Source organism: Vidua macroura, chromosome 3 (genome assembly GCF_024509145.1).
Source record: "Vidua macroura isolate BioBank_ID:100142 chromosome 3, ASM2450914v1, whole genome shotgun sequence".
NCBI lineage: Eukaryota > Metazoa > Chordata > Aves > Passeriformes > Viduidae > Vidua > Vidua macroura.
The window spans coordinates 53,886,944-53,913,032 of NC_071573.1; the positions used below are offsets into that span (position 1 = coordinate 53,886,944).

Genomic DNA, 26,089 nt, shown 5'->3' on the forward strand with positions numbered 1-26,089 from the left:
ACTTCAGTTTGTAGAGGAAAAGAAAAACTGATTCTGCTTCATTTCACAGACAATGTAAACTGACAATATTAATATTGTCAGTTTATTGTTATTGTTATTGTTATTATTGTCATTAATATTAACAATATAAATGCAATGCATTTTAATTAAGACCAGTTCACTGTATTCCACATCTTCATTAACTTTTATTATTATGTATTTTCCAGGTATCAATTACAACAGAATTTTCAAGTATCATGTATTTTACCCCACTGCATGCTGTTCTGTGCCTAAGCCTGATATTTCTAACAGTCCTGACCCTTGCAGAGTCAAAAAGAATATTAACCAAATATAGGGCAAGACATGTTATCTGGTCTCTTGAAGGACTTCTGGAGACTTTTGGTTTTCTGCTGAATTCATTCATCTTGTTCCCTTCTCATTCATCTGCTGGGTTTTTACCTAAATTTTACTATAAGCATATAGGAGTAGAATCTGAGTTTTCTGTAGCTGTCTTAGCAATCCCCAACACATGGGTATCCCAATGACTGAATAAGGCTACGTGGAGCTACAGAAATAATAATGTGTGTATTAGTATGGGGACACACAAATAACAGTACAAATCACATCAGTATGCCATTTTATGCCATGTATAAATCAGGCAGTGTTTAAGGCAGTTTAAAGGTGTGCATGTGTATGAATTAGGGTGAATAAAAAATGTTCAGTAAGGCCAAGTGCTGAGTCCTGCCCTTGGGTTTCAACAACCCCAGGCAGTGCTACATGCTGGGGAAGAGTGGCTGGAAAGTGGCCTGGCAGAAAAGGACCTGGGGGTGCTGGTCAACAGCAGCTGAGCATGAGCCAGCTGTGCCCAGGTGGCCAAGAAGGCCAGGGGCATCCTGGCCTGGATCAGCAATAGTGTGGCCAGCAGGACCAGGGCAGGGATTGTCCCCCTGCACTCGGCACTGGTGAGGCTGCAGCGCAAATCCTGTGGTCAGTTCGGGGAAAGATATTGAGGGGCTGGAGTGAGTTCAGGGGCAACAGAACTAGTGAAGAGTCCGGAGCACAAAGCTTATGTGGAGCGGCTGAGGGAATTGGCTTTGTTTAGCCTGGAGAAAAGGAAGCTCAGGGGGACCTTATGACTCTCTACAACACCTAAGGAGGTTGTACACAAAAAGGAGGTTATAGCCAGGTTGTAGCCAGGTGGGATGAGTCTCTTCTCCCAGGTAACAAGGGACAGGACAAGAGGAAACAGCCTCAAGATGTGCCAGGAGAGGTTTAGGCTAGAAATTACAAAAAAAGTCTTCATCAAAAGAGTTGTCAAGCACTGGAACAGGCTGCCATGGGAAGTGTCCCCATTCCCGTGGATATTTTAAAAACGTAGACATGGTGCTTAGAGAGATGGCAGTGCTGGGTTAATTGTTGGAATTATGATCTGAAGGGTCTTTTCCAACCTAAATTATTCTATGATTCTGTGAAAACTTGACTCTGATGAAGACAACAGTATTTTGTTGCTGACTGAAATAGGTCCAAAAAAATCTTCATTTTAAAAAATACAATGATAGCTAGTAAGATACTTTCAAATTAATTGGGGCTGGTTGCAAGAACTGAGTTGTGCTGAGAGAAAGCAGAAGTAAAGGGGCCCACACGCTAGAGGGACATCAGTGAGTCCTCTTTCCAGATAAAATAGGCATGCTGACAGCAGGCTTCCTAAGCAGCAAGTGTCCTAGTCTGATTTCCATCATCCAGAAAACACTTTATTTCTGAAAAAATCTGCTCTGCAGTTTGACGCCATTCTGGCTGAGAGCAAGGCTCTTGTCTGTGGTGTTAATTTCTAAAAATATAGCCCTTGCAGAGGGAACAGTGGACTTTAATGGCATCCATATGTGACTGTACACGCACCAGCCTTTGTCATCCCCAGAAACAGCAGGCTACTTGTTATCACTGTCAAAGCAGTGCCATCAACTAATAGACAACATTTCCCTCACTGAATAACTAGATTTGTGATTGAATTATTTAATTGTGTTGGCATTCAATCTGCAGGGCAACTACCTGCTAAACCACCACAACACAAGCTCTTCCCTCCCATATGGTTTGAGTCATTAGTATACCTTCATTGTCACACATCTGGTCTGCAGCACTGTCCTGTCATGAGGAAGTGCAGCCTCAGTCCATGCCCTCTCTGGCCCCCACATATCCTCCATCTAGCCTTGTTACAGTGACACTGTGGTCCATGAACATCCCAATTAATTTTTGGTTGAGTTGTTCTATGATGTCATTTTGGGGGTAAATCACCAGTGTTTTTCTTCACAGGCCACTGATGCCTGAAAATTTTTTCCCCCTGTACAATTCTATGATTAAACAGTGTTAGCAACAGCAACCCCAAGTGCCCAAGTCCAGCCCTTGGGAAGGGCAGCACAGAAACTACAGACCAAGAGGGAGCACCTCCGTGAGGGCACCCCAGTCACTGCAACACAACCCGCTCACAGGAACAAGGAACCACACCACCAGAAGGAACTGCTTCTCTTCCAACAGCTGGTTCAGACTATCTCTGACAGAGTGAGGATAAGTGCAACAAATCTTGACCTGTATTTGCAGGGGCAGGGGAGTTTAAATAGAACTACAAGCTCCTTCATAAGCTATGCCAGCTCTTCCTTGCAGTTATCCTCAACAGGGACACAGAACTGCCTGCCATCCTAGCTGCACAAAACTATACCGTAAATCCCTCTCCTTCTTCAAGGGTTCGAGGGCACCCCTTGTGCAGTGTATTTCCCCCGACCAAGGGAGTTCCAACACACGCAGAGCTGTGGCAACCACAGATACTGTGCCAAGCAGGCACAGTACCTGGCAGCTTCTGGCCACATCAGCCACTTGTCCATCTAAACTCAGGTGGCTGGCCATGAACCACACTGATCTTTAGACAAAGGGTTGTAGATATATTGGCCAAATTTGCTGTGCTGCCCACACAGTCAAAATAAGCTGTTTGCAGTTGCTCTTAAGTATCCTCCTTTCTCATCAATGAATGGGCAGAAGAGGAAGAGAAGCTGAGTGATGGATGTTTCCCATACATGAAAATTGCAGGCTAGAAAAAGTGAGGCAAAGCCTAATGAGGTTTTTACAGGCTTTCAGGTATCATGAAAATAACTTATTCATTTAGGTTGAAGAAGACTTGATGGGTTGAGTACAATAGATGGTTAACAGTCAAGAGATAGCAAAGCAGTGATTACAGACACTTTGAATGATGAAAAATTCAGTGCTTTGTGGTGGTGGAAAATGATTTGCACGCATTAGAGGAAGTGGGGATGGGTTCTGCACTGCCTAGGAGGACATGTCACAGTGTATTTTGTCTTTTCAGGATTTTAGGGATTGGGTTATTTTCAGATGCTCCACCATTGCCAAAAATTCAGAGGCTATGCATTTTATGTTTTATAAGTGATTTTAGTGGGCACACTGTGGGCATGTATGACTCAGAATAGATACATATGATAGATACATATGGTCCAGTCTCAGAGGACGTCCTGCGATGTCCAGAGTCCACAGCGGGAAAGGCAATGCCTGCTACCTGCTCTGTTCTGGTGCAGAAGACATGGAATTAATGAAAACAGGCAGCAGTTTCCAAGTATGGTTCATGAGGAGGACCTACAAGGAGGATCAAAGTCACTGCTACACCAGATAAAAGGTGACTTCCACAAGGAAATGCACAGCAAGGAAAACTAGACTGCACAGAACCTATGGGGCTGTTCATGACACATGAGACATCTGTGAAGGCTGCCAGCAATGGCCTTGATAACTTCCTTGCTTATCAGTGGTTCACACTGGGAGGCAGCAAGAAGGGCAGCAAAGACTCCACCTTCTACAGCTGCTGCAGGTCACTGCAGAGTTCTAGGAGGACGACAAGGTTTTACCACAAAGCACTTGTTTCCCTGGCCTTGAAGCTCATCTTTACCAGAGACAACAAACTCGATGGCAAGGGAAGCCAGGAAACTGCTGTGTGAGGGACCTTTGCAATGTCTGCAACGTAAGACTACAACTTGTTTGAGACAGCTGCCCTGCATATAACACCCAAGGATTCTCACGTGGGTTCATGTGACAGAGCTCTTCCACTGACCTCTCTTTCAGGAGATGTACATCTATCTTCTCTGGCATCATACCAGTCATCAAAAGACTAATCTCACTGTGTGAAGTCATCTGTCCACCTTACTCATGCAGCTGAAAAGGGACACTGCTATTCCTTGGATACTCAGAAGAACGCCCAGAACAATTCATTTATAGATTCACAAGAGCCACATGTAAGTGACATTGCTATTTAAGTACCTTTTATCATAGTTTAACTAAATAAAGGTAAAACACAAGTAAATGTATTTTTTCAAGACATCTATGGTAAGTAATAGAGTTACAGATGTCTAAAATACACAAGTAAAGATGTGACAGGAAAACCACACTTAACCTACTTATACTGAGATTAAATCAGGAAGGACTCTCTTTCCACCACCACAGAAATCAGTTGCTGGGGTTTAACTTTCAGCACACCTGATAACTCAGGTTGCAATCTCTCAGAAGAAAACACCTTCAGGAGACAATGAATCTATCACACAGCGTTAACATTCCACTAATGTCCCTACTTGTGTTCTTTTGGCTACTGCTAGTGCTTGCGCTGGGCTAACTGCTGACATAGTTTCTCTTCTCCCAAATTCATGAACAAGAAAGACAATAATAATGATGTAGAAATTGCTTAAGATTAACACGAAAAAATTAATATGCACAGTCAAAATCTTCATCTAAAGAAACCCACGCAGATTTTCTAAAGTTTGTGTTAGTCCCACGTGTACCTCCGTATCAGGATTTAGTGCATGCTAAGTACAACCCCTCAAGTGTATGATTTATTTGATCTAACTGATCAACAGTGATATTCTGTGCATTTTTAGTCTATCATATGTAGAGTCCCTCACTAGCAAAATAGATGAAATTATAAATCACTTTATTTATAATATAAAATAGTATAAGTTATACTTTTACAATTACTTGGGGTTTTTTTCAAGTCATGGTATTATTTTATAATTACAAAAGAGAAAAACTGTTTTGCCATCATCTTTTTCTTTATGTACAGGATTCTGCATCTTTCCCTTGATTAAGCAAAAAACCTTGTGCAGTACAACACATGAAAGCTTGTGTCCACAATCTAGAAATTTGTCTCACTAATATTGCAGAAGGTCCCTAAGTAAGTCTTATTTGTGAATGCAAAAAAATAAGGAAAACACAATATTAAAAATGCAGTGTCTTTCTCTTTTACAAAGGACTATGTAGAGGTAAAAGAACTGTACAAAATCATAAGGCAGACTGCGAGTGGACAAAAAGTCATGTCCTCAAGGATGTTTTCTCTAATGTATTTACTACGGACATTTTGTACACCTTCTTGATAATGTTTTAAATTGTGTTTACAGACACACAGACACTATAGAAATACATAAGCTGGTCTTGCTCCAGACGGAAACTTTATAACTATATACACATCTCCACAGATTAAATGCAGTAGTATGCAAGCAACTAAGAGCCCTGTCAGTTCCCAGCGACTTCCAGTCATCCTATTGAAAATTATTGGATCCCTTTGCTAATATTTCAGCAAAGCTATACCGAGCATTAAATTTGGATACACAAAAAAGTCCTGCCTTAGCACTCCCTCCACCAACCAATCAATATTCTAACCTGGTTATGATCACCTCCACATGTAGCATCAGCAAATATGGTCCACACACAGGCACCTAATCTATCCAAGTCTGTTTTCAGTTTAAAGCAAAAAAACCCCAATTTTCATTAGAAGTAAATACATCTTATATCCTGTGCCCTGATAGCAGAAACACAAAGATGAACAAATCTCATTCCATGTTTCAAAGCAAATTCTTCCTGTTCTGAAATATGGCACTGTCTCTCACCGTATTTTCCAAGCCTGTATCACTTGACACTGATCTATTTTGGTCAGCAAAAGACCTGTGGCAGATAAGGCACCAAACACAAGTCTTTGCCCATCTTCAGTGCCCTGATAACAAGAAAAGCTATTATATAGATTTTTTAAAAAGAGATAGTAACAAAAGGCAGACAAACTCCTAGGAAAAGATACCAAATATCATCTCATGCCAGCCTGCCTTACTGAGGCTGCTCTTGTTTTTTGGCTTTGCAAAGCGCTCAGAATTTTGACTGCGATCCAGCAAAGCAATTCTGCATTTCCCATGTTTTCCCACCACTGACTTGCAGGGAACTATTTGTACACATGAAGACAAACCTACACTTCATATTTTGCTGGGTCAGGATCAAGGCACCAATCATCTTCCTGGATCCTTATTTTCCTATGAGAATTGGATAAAATGAGCTAAAAAAAAGAAATCTTGTAAGTGTGAGCTTTAGAAAGCCTCAAGACCCAGGAACATTCCTAAAATAATTTGCATTCCACAGCAGCAGGGCAAAACCATTTCCATTTCAATGAGCCCTTTGGAGACTAGTCTGGTCTACTGGCTGAAACTCAGGACTGAACCCCAGCATAAAATAAACACCAAACCCAGTTGTACAAGGTCACGTGAAAAGCACTTTTTCCTGTTCTCCCTCAATAACTTGGCTAAACTCTTTCATCACTTCAAGCTGCATCCCAACACTTATTTCAAGAAGGGCACTGCCACTCCTCTGCTGGACAGACTGGTCAGCAGGAGATTTCCTGTCCCTTTCCTGCAATCATCCTCAAGCAGTTGTCCCCAAACAATCAACAAGTCTTTGGCTTCAAAAAAGGTTTGACAGAAACCTGGGGTTTAACACTCACTTCTTTCATAAGTTTGATACAAATAACACACAGTAGCAGCTGAAAACTTTCCAAATGCGGTGAGCAAAACCCACAGTGGAGACAGACAAAGGGACAAGTTCCCACACGGTGCAACGGTCACTCCCGTGACCAGAAAGGGGGATACGCTGATACGCTTTTAGTCAGTACTTTGGCAATGTCAGTAAATTTCAGGAAATCATAAAAACAGATTTGTCATCTAGAAGCCAACACCTTACCTCACACATCTTGCTTAGATTGTGGTAATCTAAAACCTCCCACCCTCAAAATGCTCACAAACTTGCACATTATCTACAACACATGCAACCTAAGCACTATTGCAATAAGGTGATGCAATGTGTAATATTGCTGCTATATTATAAAAACACATTCAAATTATTTGGTCAAATTTCACTTCTCAGTTTTGCTCACTGTCATACACTTTCAGCAGTTTTAAATTTCAATGCTGAGAAATGACTACTTCATTTAGAAACTTGTAAAAGTGAGGAAGTTTTACCTGAAAAAGGATTTTGGGTCAAGAATATTGGTATTTTTCAGTTATTTTAGATGCAAAGTGATCTTCACAGTGATTCCAAGGGGTTTAGCAGCTTAGTCTCCTTAGCTGCTTCATAAAAGCTGGATGTCTCTATACCTAAATTATGTAGCAAAGCATAATTAATGCTCTTCCACAAACAGCCTCACCGTTTGTTAACAGCTTCTTGGCTACTAGAAATGTTTTCTTTTTCCTCTCCACTCCCAAAGGCCCCATACTTCAGAGATTTGCTTGAGCTGCCTGAAGTAGGCAATGATAACACGAGTACATCCTTGTAACTCTGAAGCATAAGTAAAGTTTTCACTAAGAACTTAATACTCGAGGCAGAGAGACAGCAGGAGCTGATTTGTTTTAATTAACGCTGCAAGACTTATACTGGGGAACAGCTGCCTGTCACATTGCTCCATTTGTTTGCTTCAACCTGCAAGCTCAGATTTCCTTTGGACAGCAGCTGGACCTGTCAATGGCAAACTCGGCAGCAATACCACCCACATCCTCTTCCTCCTCTTCACACACATGGACTGGCTGGAGCAGGATACTGCATGGGAAATGCAAGCTACCACTTCATATGCTACAGAGGCAAGGGATAATTATTAGAACTAATTTACTGAAATTAGCCATCACATTAATTGTCAGGGACTGATTCTATTGGAACCAAACAGTAACTTGAGAAGTGATTTCTTATTGCCTTTTCTTAAAAGGTATGTTTGTTCTAGGGGTTATATTTTCATAGTAGTGCCTAGAATGCCTATGGTGCACGACTCCAATAATAACCAAATCCTCCAAATGGCTCATATATGCTTTAATAATGAAAGCTATACATGTTCCTAAATATTACTTGGCTGTTTCCTTAATTTTTCCTTTGGTTATCATGCCATTTAATAACTCCAAAAATCTACAAATTGTGGCTCACAGATTATTGTTGAATAAAAGCAGATATAGATGCAACTATTCATATTCAGCCCAGTAACCTCTTTCTCAGATAAAAAAGAGATAAAATGTTGCTCCCCATTGTCAACTAAAGATTAATTAACCTTTTGTTCTCCCATACTGACAACTGGTCACACAGATTTATAAATGGACTCCTGCCTTTCTGAAGTCTGGACTGGAATTGCATGGTATACAAACCTGTTTGGGATTCTGTGCCCCTTCTTGTACATTACTCAAACAAGAAGCCAAAAAAATGTGGCATTACATGCACAGAGTTCATGCTCATTTAAAATTTCATCCTGCAGGGCAATGTTGTTCTACTGTTTTGTCCAGCAAAACTGAAACTTGAATAAATTAAAGGAGATTGTCTCTTCTCTACATAAGGTTCTTTTTTTCAGTGAAAGAGAACATGAAAGGAATTATGAAAACAGGATAACAAGGTCAATGATGTCGAGACCAAAGGTAAAGGAAGAGCCACTACCTCCACAGAATGCCAAAAACAACTTAAAAATAAGTCACTGTTAATTCCTCTGTCAATACCAAATAAAGAGCTTGGAATATGGTGCACCACAGATTAATGAATGCCAAGTGCAGGCTGATATAAAATACACCTTGTATTTCAACAGTTTGGCATTTTTATTGCAGTCACTTGTCTGTATGCCAATTTTTCAGAGACAGCCTTGGAACCTGATTAACTTCTCCATGTGCTCTAGAAACAGAAGCAAAGAACACCATTTCTTCATTTAAAAGTGATCTTGACATAGAAAAATTACAATAATTTAGAAAAAAACAAGCTAAGTGATCTCTAACCTTTTATTAAAATTCACCGAAAGGTCTCTTGTCTTCATTTCTTCACCAAGTTGCAGGACCTCTTCAACTCCAACTCTGACTTTTGAAGCATCCATTTAGTATGGTTCTGTGAGTTAATGAAAAGTAACCTGAAACAACTCAGATGTTTGGCATTTCCACACCAAGTTAACAGAAGGCTGGTTTAGTAATTTACAAAAACCTACATGAACATATTCTGTCAGAGGTTTATACATCATGTGAGGTCTGCAAGTGGAAGAACTCAGGGTTATCTAAAAGTGCCCACTATCAAACACTTGGATGTCTTCTGTCAACAGCTATCAAAGTGTATTTTCCTTGTTGTATCATGCATTCTAATCTCCTACATCTACTAAAATCTTAATAACAAACTAATAGTTTTCTAATAAATGGTTGCTAATGACTTGCTAACCATATTCACATAGGGAGAACCCACATGATTCAAGAGTCAGTGCTCTGCTGGGACAAGCAGGTCACACTCTCCACAATTATGCTGTCTTAAGTTGTTTGGTAAACTTCATGGATTCAACTTTGCATTAATATCCTTGTCAAAACACCTGATATTCAAATTAAAATTTACTGCAATTTGAGATTCTGGGACCCAAATATATTATTAAAAGTATGATAGCAACCATAACACCTCAATAGATGTGCAACCATTTTTTGCTATCAGGATAGAATTTAATATTAAACATTATAACCTGACTCTGGGTTTTTCTAAATTAGATGATTACTTAATAAATTTATAAAGTTATCAGTGCAAATCACTGACCACAAAGGTAATTCAGAGACTTATACAGTTGAAAAAAATCAGTGAATTTGACAAGTAAAAATTTTCAAAGTAATACATCCTGCTGATATTTTTACAGATCAAAAAAAGTCACTCATTCTACATTGTCTCAACTATTGCATGAACTTCTTTTTTAGATTTGGGTAAAAAATATCTGAAACAATCTTATTTATAGTCTCTGTTTTCTATTAGTTTAAGAAGTCCATACTCATTTCAGTAATGTCTTATTTTAAAATTATTTTATAATGCTGAGATTTTTGATGTTGATAAAAGTGGTATGAAAAATTTAGCAAAAATCTGGTAATTTTATTTTTGAAAGGACTGAGACCACAATCCCTTCTCTTTGATGACCTCTAACATCATAGTATACACTCTGTAACTCAGTATTTTATTTTAGTTAGAGGTCTAAAAATCTGTAAATATTTGGCTGTATAGGTCCTGAAGCCTGCAGACTTGAAGTGTTCTGAGATTCAGGCATCAACACTGACAAATCGCTGAAATATAAGAACAACTTAAAGGAAAAAAAATAATTTCAGGCCTTATCTTTTCTATTAGAGTAAGACAAAGGGTGGAAAGCAATTTAATATCCCATTTATCCTTGTTTTGTTTTCTATCTTGTCAATCTCTCTGTTTTGGCCAGGGCAGCCTTTCTTCTTTTCATTCAATAAATGCTTAAAAATTAGGATGCATTTTTATTAGCCAGAACCCTCCACAGACTCAGTGAAAAATCTGTATAGCAAATTCAATTATTAAAAAGGGAGACAATTCCTTCTATCAATTACACTAAGAGTATTTCAGAGAGAAGAACAGCATGTAAATGTGCACAAGTCAAGTAAAGATGATTTCCAAGTGTGAAAATCATTCTTGTCCCTGGCAGCTGCTATGTGAGAAGTAATAAGGTCCAGAAGCCTTGCCGGGTACAACCAGTGACAAGAATATCATTACGATCCATCTGCAACCCCCAAGAGACGCAAAATGCCTCGCCAATCTTTTGTTCTAAGCAAAACTAGAAATCCAAACAACATGTTTCCAAGCCAGGACATAGGGAGTGTCACCACATGAACGCCTCCCTGACCCCCTCAAAAGGTTTTGAATAAGGGCAAGCTGAGAATATCTTTCAGAACTACAGAATTTTGGTTATCACAGATTTTATAGTAAATGTGTTTGCTTTGCCTGCATACTTACTCGCTTCGTGAGGAAAGGAGTGTTAGGTTTGTAAAAACAAGTGAGTCATGAACAAGTCAAAATATTTCCAGTAAACTTATTTTTGCCTGCATACCCGGAGTTAACTGAAACCAAAACATTTTGCAGACTTGTATCAGTTTCACTGGCTTGTGATGAATCGGTGCTCCAAGCTGTGCTACATTTTGCTGAAATTGTTAGTAACAGAATCACAGAATCAACTAGGTGAGAAAAGAGCTCTGAGTGCAACATGACCAAACATCACCATGTCCACTAGACCATGGCACTAAGTGCCACATCCAGCCTTTCATTAAACACCTCCAGGCACAGTGACTCCATCACCTCCCTTGGCAGCCCATGCCAATGTCTGATCACCTTTTCTGTGAAGAATTTCTTCCAAATGTCCAACCTAAAACTCTGATGGGACAGCTTGAGACAATGTCCTCTTTGTTGCTTGTTGCCTAGGAGAAGAGACTAACCCCCACCAGGCTATAGCCTCTTTTCAGGCAGCTGTAGAGAGTCAGGTCTCCCTCGAGCCTGCTTTTCTCCAGTCTAAACAACCCCAGCTCCCTCAGCTGTTCCCCCAGACTTGTGCTCCAGACCCTTCACTAGCTTTGTTGCCCTTCTCTGGACAAGAGAAATTTAATTCACCTTCATTTGGAGTCCAACAGCCTAACTGTGGAAATCCTCACCTGACACTTTTTTCTTACTTTCACTGGCACCCACCACTGAGGACCAGCACTGAGTGACCTCTCTCCAGTGCCTGGCACCACTGGGATGAGGAAGGGCCATCTGGCTGCCAGGTTTACAGGAAGCAAATGATGCATCTACTCAGGATACCTCGTGCTAGTTTTCAAATTTCTCTTCCACTGAAAGAGGGAGGAGTGGTTTTGTTATAGCGCATTTGGACTCATTCTGGTCAGCAGCTCTGGTCTTTTCTTGGATGAGCCCCGAGAATACAAAAAAAAAAAAATATAGTATTTCAGCAGGCAAATCATCTGCTGCTCTTTCTTACTGTGAGAGGTATTAAGTCACTTGCCTAATTAATATGGGTGATTGCTGAGACACTTAAGTGCGGAAAAGGATTCTGTTACATCTTCTTGGTTTGTCTTAATCACTTTAAAAGGATTTAATGTCTTTTCCTTACTAAATGATGCAAGTGAGCCTTGACTCTCAGCACATAAAAAAGAAAAAAAACAGAAGCCAGAAAGCATCCTAGAACATGTACGGAACATTTCTGGAGCATTACAAAGGTTGCCTCTGCACAGAAAGTTAAGCTGGTTGCTAAGACTAAATGAAAATTGAATTGAAATAGAACCTGTGATTACAAAACATATCTCCAGGGGTTTTGTACTTTTATCTACCAGCTTCTCTTTTGTTATGCCAATCAAACATCAGTTATGTTTTCAGTAACTTCTTTCTCTTAGCTAATACTTTCCAGCATTTTACTACCTTCCCTCTGCCTTTTCCTTACTCCCTCTTTGCAGATCTTTGTGCAGCATCTCTACTTCCCTTCCTTTCAAACTCCTCTTGGTTCTCTACATGCCATATCTGTGACAATGACTCTGGAGATAATTCCACCTGGAAAAGAAGTAATATCTACCTCTTCAGGGACAAAATAAGCATTGAACTACTTTAGTTATGTCTTTAATATGTGCCTCACTGGTCCTTCCACCACTTATTATTGCAGGACACTAAAATGATTAGACACTTGGTGTCTTCTTTGGGCATCAACCTGTCAAGGTACTGACGAAATAGAATTCTATTGCTACATAAAAAACTTGTTTGTTGCTCAGTTTTACAGCACTTTTATTGTAATCTTTACAAAAGCCATACTGAATCTAAAGTTACTTATTTCTGCAGGACAGGACAAACCAAAGCTATCCATCACACTTTACAGCTGCAGTGATTGAAATAACATTCTAGCTAAAGTACACCAACAAAATTGCAATGACAGTTTATGACCAAAAGAATCACATGGGACTCTTGCTGTTGTGGTTCTCTCTGAAAGACGTGTCACTCATGCAGAAGACATCCTTGCTTCTCCTCAAGAGTCCCTCAACACCATTAATAGCAACAGAAAGCTAGAAACAAGAGAGTGAGTGGAAGAGCAAAGTTTAATATTGCTCAATGCACTACATTTGCTTGTTGTTCTGTTAGCACAGGTTAGATACTGCTACACTAATATTTTCCTAAGTGCTTTCTTAAGCTTATATTTTTCTATCCCAAGTTGCTTGTGAAACAGCTTCTAAAATAGTGCTCTAGGTGCAAGACACAGAAAGATAAAAGCAGATCTACTCTGTCCTCCAAGACAGAACTAGTTTACAAAGGCATCCTTGATCCTTATTTAGCACTGAAACGCATGCCTTTTTACAAAAGATCAATCAGTACAAGCAGAAAAAGCAAGAAAAAAATAGGAAATATAAGAAACATAGAGACAGTAAAGTCCATTGGAAATAGCTGTTGCTTCTGGATTGTCATGTCAGACATCTGGAACCCAAAACACTCTTTCACAGCAAATTGCAAATAGCCCATATACAGAAGAATGCATTGGAACATAAAGATAAATCAGCAAAAAAAACAAAATTAGAAGCAAATATTTATTTGACTATCCCCAACTGACTATCCCCAGGATGCGTGTGCAATTAAATTTTATGATCACTTTCAAGATTTTCCCATATTCAAGTCAACTGACCTTCTTTCTGTCCTAACTCTTGTTATTTCCTGCTAGTCATCACAAAAAAGCAGTATCCTTGGCATCATTCAAAGAGATTTCCTACTTCTTTCCACACAACACAAGAAAAGAACAAACAGATTCTTCTGGGTTTAGTGACAATTAAATTATGCAGCCGCCTGCATGGTGGCACAGGCTAAAGTAGAAGTGTGTGACTGCTGTTCCCTTGGTGTTTGGAGCAGTCTTGTTTGCCTCATGCTTATCTTTGAAAGCAGGAACATCTTAAAATAAAAGCTCAGAGGGGCCAGTAGGGAATTAGCTGGCAATACTCTAGTTTTGAAAACATCTTGTGGGCCAGGTTGCTCTTACTGAAGAGGACAATTTAGATTCATAAAGTTAGGTGTAAGGTCCAGCGCTCAAACACATCAAACTTACAATGCCAGCACTGACTGCCTTAAGTATAGTGTGTGTATTCACTTATGGGCAGGGTGGGGGTCAATATTTTTGGGGGTTTAATCATCAATCAAGAAATTAGGAATTTGAGGGAGGGACAGCAGCTCAGGTCCCAGCCCCGACAATATACTGTAAATGAAATGTGTCTCAATAGTCAAGGGGAGGGGAATTAGCTTATGATGCTTCCTTTTAACCAAGTCCTGGCAGAAGGGCAAGCACTGAGAGAAGACAAGCAAGTGCTCACAGAACTTCACAACAGGAGGTTCTTGATGCAGAGAAAATTATAGAAATTAGAGGAAATAGAAGTTATTACCTTTAGTTAGAGAGCATGAATTTGTGACCTGCCCTGGTTAAACTTAGAGAATAAACTACATGATTTAATGGTCCCCTTTAGGAAATAAATAATTATTTTCTTGTATTTATGTGATTTTTTGTACCAAACTCTCCCACTTTTGTTCTCACTCTGATACACAGGCCCAGAGGAACTGGTACAGTCCTTCTAATCTTATTTCTCTCTTTTATTCCCACTCGTCCCATCTCCTGCTTCTTACACAAATAATCCTATTATAAATTTTCAGCATCTGCATGATCAGAACAACCAGGTCCTATTTACATGTCAGAGCACTGAATAATTCAAAAAGGGTGCTGGTCAGCCCATTACACAGTTATAGTACTCCAGGATCTATTTCAGCTCCCATTAGGTTTGCAAATGAGATTTTGACTGCTTTGACTTACAATTCAGGGCAAGTAACACACTAATGGTGGAAAACATACTGCAGATACAGTGGCACCAGGGCACCAAACACACATAATATCGAGGAATAAAAACACAGTTTGTCACCAATCCTATTACTGTATCTGTATTTCTGTTTAGCACAACTCTCCGTGTTCCACCCAGAGCCACTTGCCCCGCACAGCCCCATTTTTTGTTGTGCCATGTGACCACTCCCCACGCACAGAGGCTGAGCGGTGCCCTTGCACTGCTTTTCCAAACCAACAACAGGGACAGGAAGGACCAGTGAAGGGAAATTCCCAATGACAGCATCTTTATTTCTCCCTGATGAAGGGTCAGAGCACAGCAGAGATGTTGCAGGGTCACTGGTATACTGAAGACCTCACAACAAAAAAGGGACACTCTCGCAAAGTGCCAAGAAAGGACAGGACTGCTTGACAACTTGTGCTGCTGCATGTAATTAGGTACCTCAGACTTAAACAGCCAGATTTTCTGCTAAGCTTTGGGGCAACCAAGAATCAGGTTGTACCTGCTGATATTAATTTTACAACTGCAATGCAATCCAATCTGAATGTTCAGATTGGAAACCTCTTCCCCATTCTGTCAGAGCTGGATTGCTAATCTCCTGGTAATAATGCCAGGCACATCCTCTCCTACTGATTCCTGGAAAGAGGACGTATGTGTCATTTCTATTTATTCATGAAGATCCTCATCATGTTAGATAAAGTGGCCACAGACAAACACGCATGTAGAAACATCATGTATGCAAAATCATGGCTGGAATCTGTCCTATATAATCCTTTATAAATTAAAAATATCATCTGAGGTAGGAAGATTGTGTTTTAACTCACATTTTAAAGGCAGCTAGTACTTTTTCTCTTCATCAACTACTTTAAATACCTTCCACAAAAGCAGTTTGCCTTACTGGCCATGCATTGCAAGGTGGAACATACTTGTTGTGTTAAAGTCAGACAGGAAGCAACAACCCTCAGAGAAAAGTTTGGCTGTCCAATATTCACCTTTCTCACAAATGAACTGTCATTTGACTAAGGGACAGAAACTTCTAATAGAGAAATAAAAAACAACTGAAAGTTGAATTTTAACCAAGTTAAGTACTTTAAGAAAAAAACAAATCCTATGTAGTAGGATGTAGTAAATGTAGTAAATCCCTCTTCCACACAGAAAAAAATTTTTAAAAAAATTTTAGAAGTTGTGTGTCCCGTAGGAGTCAATGACAGCTCACGGCTTGACCTCGGCAAGCTGTCAGCCTCCTGAAGAGAGATGGAAAACGGTGTAAACCGTGCTGCGGCGGCTTCTCTCGGCGGCGGAGGTTTTGATGCAGGCGTCGAGACCCGCGTGCGAGGGGCGGGCGCACCTTTGGAGCCGCAGTTGTTTTTCCACGCGGGAACAAAACTCCCGGACCACGACCCGTGTCGCTTGTCACGGGAGTGCCACCGCCGCACGCGGGTCACTGCCCCGCCCGCTGCCCCACGCTCTGCCCTGAAAGACCCGTGAGGGCTGTGGGCTGGAGAGAGGCACGAAGGAGAGATGAGGAGACGTCCCCTCCTCCTCCAAATTTGCGGTCCTGCGGCCTTTCTGTGCCCAGAGACAAGAGCGGCCGGGGCGGGCGCCCATCCCGGGGCTCCGGTGCCCGGCGCTGCGGGCGGACAAGCACGAGAGCCTGCACGGCGGCCGGGACGTGAGGAAAGTCGAGGGGGAGAAGCGGAAAATAAGTAAAGACGAAACTCTCCTCCTGAAGGCGGACACATTGTGGCACAGTTTTCCTGCGGCGGCGGGTTCGGTCCGACAGCCCCGGTGCTCGGCTCCTGCCCCCCAGCGCCCCGCCCGGAGCGGGCCCCCCGCTCCCCCGAGCGCCCCAGTACCGCTGCGGGACGGCGGAGCGCCCCCGGCCCGGCCCCGCACGCCGGCCCCGCTCACCTCATGGCCCAGCTCCGCGGGCGCCGCCCGCTCCCCCAGCGCCGGGCCGGGGAGCGCAGCGGCGACAGTGGCGGCTCCTCCCGTCCCCGCAGCGGTGCCCGGCCCCGGGGAGACGCCTGGCGGCGGGGCGGCGGCGGGCGGACCGGGGGAGGGCCGGGACGAGGGGCGGCCGCGCCGCGTCCCCTCCCCGCTCCGCCCCTGCGGAGCGCCAGGACGGGGCGGGGGGGGGGGGGATGCAGCTCCGCCACCGCCGGTACCCGAGCGCTCGCACTGCGGCGGCGCTACCGGGAAACTTGTTCTCGGGGGAGTGCGGGTGCCGCGACTGTCGATACTGCCTCTGCTGTGGACTCCGTGCCTGTGAGGATACACAGAACGTCCTGACCCGCACTGCTGGTGGTTAACAACTTTCCAGGAAGGCACCTCACAGCATTTATAATGTCCTGCACACACGTCCCGGTTTTGCTTCCTTTTCTTGGGGTTCAGTGTCAGACTCGCACCCCAGCAGGCCAAAGGGGAAGGCAGTGTGTGCACGTCCCCTGAAACGACCAGTGGCTGTTTCTTGTACGGTCACGGGTCAACCCAAAGGAGATGATTCCACCTTCTCCGTTACCACCAAGCTGGATGGGACTTCGAGCAACCTGACCTACTGAAAGATGTCCCGGCTCATGGCAGGTGTGGGATTGCACCAGATGATCTATAAGGCCCCTTCCAACTCAAACTACTCTGTCGTCCTGTGAGCCAGTGTGGACTGCACTGTGTGATTCAAGCATTGGCTCATCATCCTAATAAATGAGTAAATTTTGCAAAAGTTCGACACCATTTGGGTTCAGCAGAAGAGGGAAGTTCAGACGGGCGTCACTAATGCAGGGTGTGCAATGTGCAATAGGTGACACCAGAGTGTCCTTCCCGGCGTTTCTTCAGCCGGATTGCCGTGGGCTGTCCTGCCCTCTAATGCCTGCAGCGCTCGCTCCCTCCGGCGTCTCTCCGCTCTCTGCTGCATGCACGCACCCAGGAGCTGCAGACCCCCGTGCACCTCCCGTGGGTGCAGAGCTGTCCACCCTGCGGCCCTACGTGCCTGCCGGGGACAGCTGCTGCTGGGAACACTGACCCAGCAACGACACGGTGCTGCTGCAATGTAGCACAAATATACTTCTGTGAGGGGGACTGCCCCACCTGAGGAACCGGCCTGTGAACGGATAACTAACTACACATGTCAGTGAAGGCACAATTTGTCAGTCATGTCTGGTACTGTTTCCAGTGAACCGGCAGGAAAGGACAATTACAAAGAAAACCGAGACTAGACTTAGCGTGTAGCTCCAGATCCTCACCTCCAGGAGGCGCTCCAAGAGAGGATGCTGAGGATGACTTTGCACAGGCAGAAATTCCCAGGGGCAGGAAACTCTTTGAACTTGACAAGCCTGAGTAACAGCTGCTTTGGCTCTATTACCTGCTGAGATGTCCATTCAAGTTTGTGAGGAAAGGTAGGAATAACATGAGTCAAAAGCAATTTATTTAATTGCTGCATTAATCCTTTCAAAATAAGGAAAGTTAGGAAATATTGTTCCAAAAACATTATCAAAGCACTTACAAAGATGATTATTATGATGTTCTCAACATCCTTCTCATGACCTTCTAATACAGGGTGTGGGATAGCATTACTTTTCAATTGTAAACCTCCCAAGTTTTGATGGATTGGATTGTGTAAAAGGAGACAGAATTTCCATGCCATCCATTGCACTAGTAACTTCTCTCTTGATTCCAGCAGCCTGAAATCAGCAACTCCAGCATACGGAAAACATGTTTTAATGCTCTAGCATTAAAAGCTCTAAGCAGCTCCATGCTGCTTAGGTTCATCCTTCAGCATGGCTAGGGCACAATACCTGTAAATAGATAGGAATTAATTCCTTATTTCTAAGCCACTGGTCTCCATTTACTTGATGACTTGCCTGTTTGCTACTCAGTTTCCAAATCTGCTGTTCCTTCTTGATCTTATTCTTCTAACTGAGAAGAGGTGGAAACTGAAGGCCATTCCTCAGCAACAGGTTGGTCAGTCTCTTCTTTCTCTGCAACTGGTTGGTCAGTCTCTTCTTTCTCTGCAACTGGTTGGTCAGCAGAATCTGCCTCACCAGACATCTTGGGAGCTGCATCTGCTGTCCTGGGCTCTTCAGCAGGTGCATTTGTCTGAGCAGATGGAGGTGGATGGCTAAATTCATCTAAGCGTTTTTCAACCACCGTACGAATCAAAGCTGAAACAGAGATAGCCACCATTTACAACCATGAAGGAAAACCCCTATAATTTGAGATTTTTTTTTATATATTACTGACCTATAAATCCCTAAATAGAGAAATAACCCTGAAATATCTCTAAAAATGAAGAAATACCTAAGGACTAGAGCAAGACAATGGTATCTGGTTAAAACCTTAAACAGATTTAACAAAAATATGATAGATATTCTCATCAATATTATATCCTGCAGCAACGTTCTCCTTAGCATGTTTATTCAGTAGTAACATACAATATTTTTTTCATACAGAAGAGAAATTTCCCTTCCTTCTGAAAAGCTACATGAAGAAGTGATCCTTGAGTGTACATACTGGCACATGTATCAGCATAAAATACCTAACACACCAGCTGTAATTGTCCAAATCATATTATACCTTAACAAATAAAATTCAGGGTCCTGATTAAGCTAAAAATAAATCAAAGGAAGGAAACATAACTGTAATACAAACCCAAAATCCCAGCAAGAGGAAAACTATAGGAATGAAGATGTTATGCAAGTGTAAAAAGTGGTTTGATGTAGGAGCACCCTGCTGGGCATACACACACCATACTTTTGTATTTCTACACAAGACAGAATCCAGGTTTTTCAGGTGTTTCAACCACAGCCTCTAAATTAATAAAAGAGCCCAAATATTTAGAGCTAGCCAAAGAAGACTGATATTTCAATCTATTTCAAAAGCAAGGACATGATTATGGACTGATAAGGAGGTAAGCCCTTGTTTTGATGAAAAATATTGGTCACCTCATGTCTCAGTCAACCATTGCCCACCATCATCCTCCTTTCAATGTAGGAGAATAATCCATAGTTCCGTGAGCTTACACAAGCAAATTAAGACACTTTCATGGTATGCATGTGGCAGTACACAAGATGGGCTTTTCTGTTCCCACTGGCAGAATCAGGTCACTACAGAGAACACTACAGCAGTGGTGGCTGTGTAACACAGAGGAGGTAGAAGCTTTATAGCAGCAAAAAAGAATTGTGTTCTTTAACCATTCTGTTCCTGTCATAGGTGTTGCATCTCCCAGCATTAACAAACCTCAAACAGTATAAAGTCAGAAGAGAGTGGGTAGTGCAGCATGACTGACACTTCCATTGTTTCAGCTGAAAATGAGTTTCCTAGTTGTATGTAGTAGTAGTTTTCCAACATTAAAACATGTTAATATAGTAAAAAAAACCAAACCAAATCAATAAACAAATACAAACAAAACCCCCAACACAAAAAACCATGGGTACTTGGAGATTTTCCTAAAATGACACCTGCTACCTTAACCCACAGTGACCATATAAACGTGACATTTGTTCTGACCAGCAAAAAAACCAATCAAGAACATCAGGGAGCCCAGATTACATTCCAGGATTTGGTAACTTACAGTCAAGCACTGTCCTTCCCAGAACCTTCTTCTGTAGTGTTTCTTCCACTTCTGACATCAGCCATGGAAGGAATTCTGTCTCAATATCTGTCAGAATTTAGCAGGAAGAAACAAAGGGAAAATATCACTTTATAAAGGATAAGCAACAGAACTTGGTGGCTGTTTTTTATTTGCTACAACAATTAAGGGATGAACCCCCCCTGCCAAAATGCACTTGTTCTGTAAGAGTCACATGAAATCTCTCAGATGTTGTTTGGATTCTTATCTCCAACCTCTCTTACTGCAGTTCATGATCATTATAGATTCAGAGCAGAGTCCTCTCAACTGCAGTTATTTTCAAAGAGGTCTGGCACCCTTGAAGGGCTTAGCACAAATGAGATACACAGTCATGTTCTAGCGAGATCCAAATAACTATCCTGAACAAGTCAGAAGAATAACATTTCCTGCCTTGCTTTCCAAAGACATTTGGCTTCTGGTCTGCTAAAGGCATTTGTTCTGTCTGACTAAGGAGCTCTTGCTTACTTATGTATTTCTCAAATTATACTTTTTGTACACTGTGATCCCAAAGCCTGCCTGGTTGCAAAACACACTCAGTTTCTGCACTGACCTAATGATTTACCCTGGAGAGAGTGTAATTCTCATTCCCAAGCTGTGGTCTGTGCCTGTGTGGAGACTGGTGAAATGTGGTGCAGCAAGACAGCTCATAAGAAATGCTGCTGATTCTAATGGCTTGGAAGCCACTGATATACAATTCCAAAATTATTTTCAGGACCTAATTCTAATTGACTAATTTGTCACTTGCTCTGATAATCATTAAAAAATATTCAGAATGACATACTGATTTCTTTGTCTGTTCTATAAAAATACATGTACTTCAATTTGGATCTCTCTCCCAATCCTAACCACCCATTTATTTCTCTCCAGTTCCGAAGTAGCTCTTTTCATTGTCAAACTGTCAGCTCTTGCTTATTCTTCACTATTTGTACAGATGACCAATAATGGTTTTTGTGTTCAGCCACAAATGTAAATGAATAAAGTCTTATTACATTATTCTAAATAACAGTATAACACACTATGTTTCATAGTTGTTTTGAGCTTTATATTACTCTGCTCACATATTTTAAAAGAAAAAACAAACCAAACCTCTTTCTATAGAGTCATAAAAAAATCCACTGTCATGAAGTTTGTTGAAGACTGAGGGAATGAGATCAGCCAGGTAACGCTGAGCAAATGCCCGAGCTGCAATTTTCTCTGCAGTCTCTTTCTGTTTCCGCAGCTTTTCCAGGTGCTCCAGTCTGCGACGTTCCTGTCAAGGCAGTTATGCATGTAAAACCTAGAGGCCTTTAGCTGTGACTCCTTTGATCTAGATTTGGAAGAAGTATCACAGTGTGTGTCCCATAAATAGCAAAGATAGTAAAAAGTACAGATAATTATAATCTCTACCTTGTATTTGCAGCCTCTAACTGACACTGAAATTCCTCACATTAAAGAGTGCTTTAAAACAAGTTTGTACGTAATCTATGGAGTATTAAAATACCCCAAATTACAGAGAAACACATTTCTGTAATATTCCTTTTCTGAATTTGGCAAGTCTGTAAAATAAGGGCATTGCAGCTGGCCAAATTCTCTGATGCCTTAATATATATTATTCTCATGACTTTGTGCTTTATTATTGCAGATCAAGCTGATTATTTGCCTTGGAATGTGATGAAGTTGGATAAGTATTTCCCAAACTTTTTATCTTCCAGTATTATATCCTATTGCATGTACAAAAAAGATTAAAACTCAAATTAGTTCAGGAAACCATTAGGAAACACAAGTATACAAGGCTGATGAATAGCAAGTAATTAACACTTGCCTTCTTTGTTTATTCCTGTTTACTAAATATTACTAATATGGCATAATACTTTGCAATCTTGAGATGTACATGTGCACACAGAGTAGAGCATACATTGTGTGTGAAAGACCAGGAGGTGTCTCTCTTACTTCCAAGCACTCTATTTGTTTAGCACTTACAACGAAAAGGCTTAAGAAACAGCTAAACCAGGTAAAGAAGAAAATGCTGTTGGTTTTGGCCTTCTGACCAGGTGTGCAACTACACCAAGTCACATAAGCATGACTGCTCCAAATAAACCACAACAGTGTGGTGCTGTTGTATGGGAGCAAGTGGCAGAGTGCAGCTGTACATCATCAAAATGCTTTAAGGTATATCAAAGCTGACAGTACCCTTTTGGGCATACCCAGCTCATATCACAGGCTGTCATTCAGAACTGGAAATGTTTTTCTCTCTTCTGACAGGAAGTCCCTTAGGAAGCCCTACCTTCTCCTCTTTGATTCGCCTGTCCTGCTCTTCCAAGCGCTGTAATTCAGCAAACTCTGCATTACGCAGCTCTGCAAAGGCACGCTGATGTGACCACAGCTGGGCCAGCTCTTCTTCTTCCATGACTTCCAGCAAAGCCTGCTCAACCGTTTTTCCAACCAACACTTCCAGGATTGGCTTAACTTCAATGTCAAAGTCAAACAACTGAGGATGGGAGTCAGAAAAACAGAAAAAAATCTCCCTTAATCACAATTACTCTTAACAAAGATTGGCAAGAAGAAAAGGAGGATGAACAAAGCCCTTGTACCGAAGTCAGGCTGGAGAATTGCAGGTGGGGGACCAGTGTCAGCAAAGCCAGAGAGAATCATGAGTGCTGCTGGGGGTTAAATGGTGAGTGGGCTGGCCTGAGACACCACACAGCCTCCCACAGCCCCTGTGGGGACTGCCAGGGAGAAGATAAGCACTTGCCTAGACCATATTTCTGTGTTCCCAGTCCCTCCTTGGGCTGGACATGTTTTACAGAAGAGAGCATTTCTCAACACTGTATCACTTTGCTGAAAGCAACACAACTAGTGCATGTGACAACACATCTTTCTTAATTTTGCACTTAACCTCAAAGCAGACATTGGTGAGTTGGGTTTGGGTGTTTTGTTTTTGTGTTTTTGTGGTGGTTTTTTTTTTTTTTGGTTTTTTTTTTGGGTTTTTTTGTTTTTTTTTTTTTTTTTTTGTTAGTTTTGCATGTTCTCTGAGGATTAGCTCCTTTCTGTTTCTACTCAAATTTTGCATCAGAAATGTGTTTTGGATAGGAGACATGTTTTGACAGCACTTGTGGACCTGACTTCATACCTCTCCTTCTTCTATTTGAGTGGCCACATCTTTTCCTGATTTGGCTGGTATGAAGAGTGGAGTGGGTGGTCTGTCTAAAAAGTCATCTGTTTGACACTCTCCATCAACCTCTATTATCCGATCACTAATCTCTTCCAAATACAGTTCTAGAAACAAAAGCACAATGAATACTCACAGTGGGATTCCTTTCATTTTAGCTTTCAACTGTTTTTGATGACTCTATATTCTGAATTACATCCAAAGAGTGCAATAAAATGTTTTCTATAAAGTTAGAAAAAAGGCCTCTCAAAACACGGGTCAGTTTGCTGCAAAGACCATCTGATGCTGTGTTCTCTGTAATGTCAGATGCACTTCATGGAAGTGATTCCAAAAACAGTAGTTCACCTTAAGCAAAAGTTTTAAAACTTCCATTTTAAGCGTATATGAAATTTCTCTAATTATACCAAAAATGGAAAGAATAAATGAAGCAGTCTTGACTAGTGTTCAAGAATGTGCACTGAAAAATAGATCTTCTGGGAAAATGTCACTAATTAGACAAGTTTAGAACCTCTGATTCTGGCATTCTATTAAATAATATTGAACTGTGTGATTCTACCAACTTCATCACCAGTTTAGCAAGTGAATATAGATCAACAAGCTTTTGTTTTCAGACAGATATAAAAAATGCAGCCTTTTACCTGTCTGCACGTGAACATGTTGTCTACCCTTCACAGGCTCTGGCGTTCCTGATCGAATATGCTCTTGTGTAAACTTTCTGGCCAGTACTTGTCTCTGTGCTCTCCTCGGCCTTTTAACCTCAAGGGTATGGGGCTCAGTACTCTGAGCAGGGGTGAAGAAGAAAGAAACCCACAAAACACAATACACTTTGTACTTGAAAATTATATTCAAGTCCAGTTATCATACTGTTAACAGAATTGTTTGCTAGATAAAAATTATAGATCAATTATTGCTGATGAAACAAAAGAAACTCATAATAATGTTTAGATTCAGTATTCTACTTATAGATTGAGATAAACATCAGAACTTTGAACTTCTTAAACAAAACACATAAAATTCACTCTAAGAAATGGCTACTGAACAACACAAAGCTATTTTCAATCAGTAGCTTTTAAAAATACTGCTTTAAATTAATATAAAATCAAATTATCTATGTAGAAATATTCTCTGAAAACAAAGTATCACATTTGGGTGGGACTCCGAGCAACCTGGACCAGTGGAAGATGTCCCTGCCCATGGGATTGTCGAGTAATGTCAGATTATCGAGTAATGGCTTGTGCTCAGGACCATTACACTAAAGGAACGGAGAAGGAAAATAAAAGCATCAAGTACTTAATGAGGAGTAAAAAATCAGAACTGCAGAAGTTCATATGAAACGGAGTGCTTTAAAGAAGAGCTGGAAACAGTCAAAGGCTGGTTTAACTGGAGAGCCTGTGACTGCGTGAAACATTGCAAGTAGAATTACAGCTTCGGCAATTAAAATTAGTTTTGCTGCCCTACCTATGACTTTCCAACAAAACTGTAGCATGATGCGCTTTTAGCGAACCCCAATACCTGCGGTGGGGGAGGACGGACGGACAGAACGTTTCCGCGCACCACCCTCGGGTCGATCATGATGTTGCCGTAGCGCACCGGGCCCTTCTCCCTGCGGCACAGCACAGACAGCGCCGCTTGCGGCTTCCCCCCGGCCGGCGGGAGAAAGGCAAGGCGGCGGGGGCTGCGCTCCTCGGGAAGGGAGCTGGGCCGAGGGGAAAGGCACGGGGGGCAGCCGGGCAGCGGCCCGGGGCGGGCGGCGCGGCCCGCCGGACACCGGCACTCACGTCTCGGCGCCATTGGACTGCTCTCGGTACTTGGGGCGGGAGGGCAGGGAGCGGGGCTGGCTGCAGAAGCTGTAGGGCACGTCGGCGGGCGCGGTGAGCTCGGGCGCTCGGACGGGCACCGCGGTGGGCTCCATGCGGCGGCTCCGGCTCCGAGCGGGGCGGGCGCGCCTGAGGGAGCCTGAGGGTAACGGCGTCCGTCTCCCGGGCAACGCGCGGCGCATGCGCGGGCCGCGAGTCACGGAGTGGCTCGGCCTGGGAGGCTCCTGAAGGATCACCCATGGCTAGGGACACGTCCCGCTAGACCATGGTGCTCAAAGCCCCATCCAGCCCGACCTCGGACACTTTCAGGGTGGGGAATTCACAGCCTCTCTGGGCAACCTGCTACAGTACCTCACCACCCTCCCAGCAAACAATGCCTTCCTAATATATAATATATATAATATATTATATATAATGAAATATATAATATGTAATATGTAATGTATAATATGTAATATATAATATGTAGTATGTAATATATTATATATTATATATTATATATTATATAGTATATAGTATATAGTATATAGTATATATAATCTAAATCTACTCAGTTTGA

General features: G+C 42.0%; 2 protein-coding genes across 3 annotated transcripts in view; both read right to left on the reverse strand.

Annotated features, from left to right (window-relative positions):
* Positions 1-18,282, reverse strand: part of PLAGL1 (PLAG1 like zinc finger 1) — a 48,802-nt gene extending 30,520 nt beyond the window's left edge. Inside the window, exons 1-2 of one of the 2 annotated variants that reach the window (XM_053972489.1) lie at positions 18,182-18,282; positions 9,069-9,174 (exon numbers count right to left, since the gene is read on the reverse strand). The gene's annotated coding sequence lies outside the window, so the exon portion shown is untranslated. Of the gene's footprint in view, positions 1-9,068; positions 9,175-16,853; positions 16,878-18,181 lie in introns of those variants that run through there. The other variant, XM_053972488.1, reaches the window with a different exon arrangement.
* A 64-nt stretch (positions 18,283-18,346) lies between these two features.
* RSPH3 (radial spoke head 3) lies at positions 18,347-25,727 on the reverse strand. Its single transcript, XM_053972508.1, has 8 exons — positions 25,492-25,727; positions 25,226-25,316; positions 24,352-24,493; positions 23,675-23,820; positions 22,829-23,032; positions 21,652-21,814; positions 20,509-20,595; positions 18,347-19,099 (listed from the first exon to the last, which is right to left on the reverse strand). Exons 1-8 carry the CDS (start codon positions 25,710-25,712, stop codon positions 18,843-18,845), a joined length of 1,311 nt encoding a protein of 436 aa, XP_053828483.1. The 5' UTR covers positions 25,713-25,727; the 3' UTR covers positions 18,347-18,842.
* Between the last annotated feature and the right edge of the window lie 362 nt (positions 25,728-26,089).

What these genes read in the sequence shown, in the direction of transcription:
- RSPH3 (XM_053972508.1), bottom strand. Translation starts at nt 25,712, where the DNA reads ATGCGCCGCGCGTTGCCCGGGAGACGGACGCCGTTACCCTCAGGCTCC. An exon ending in ACATGTTCACGTGCAGACAG is followed by an intron (nt 23,821 to 24,351) that starts GTAAAAGGCTGC and finishes TTTTGTTTCTAG; the next exon opens with AACTGTATTTGGAAGAGATT. An exon ending in GGGAAGGACAGTGCTTGACT is followed by an intron (nt 19,100 to 20,508) that starts GTAAGTTACCAA and finishes TCTCTGTTTCAG; the next exon opens with CTTTGATTCGTACGGTGGTT.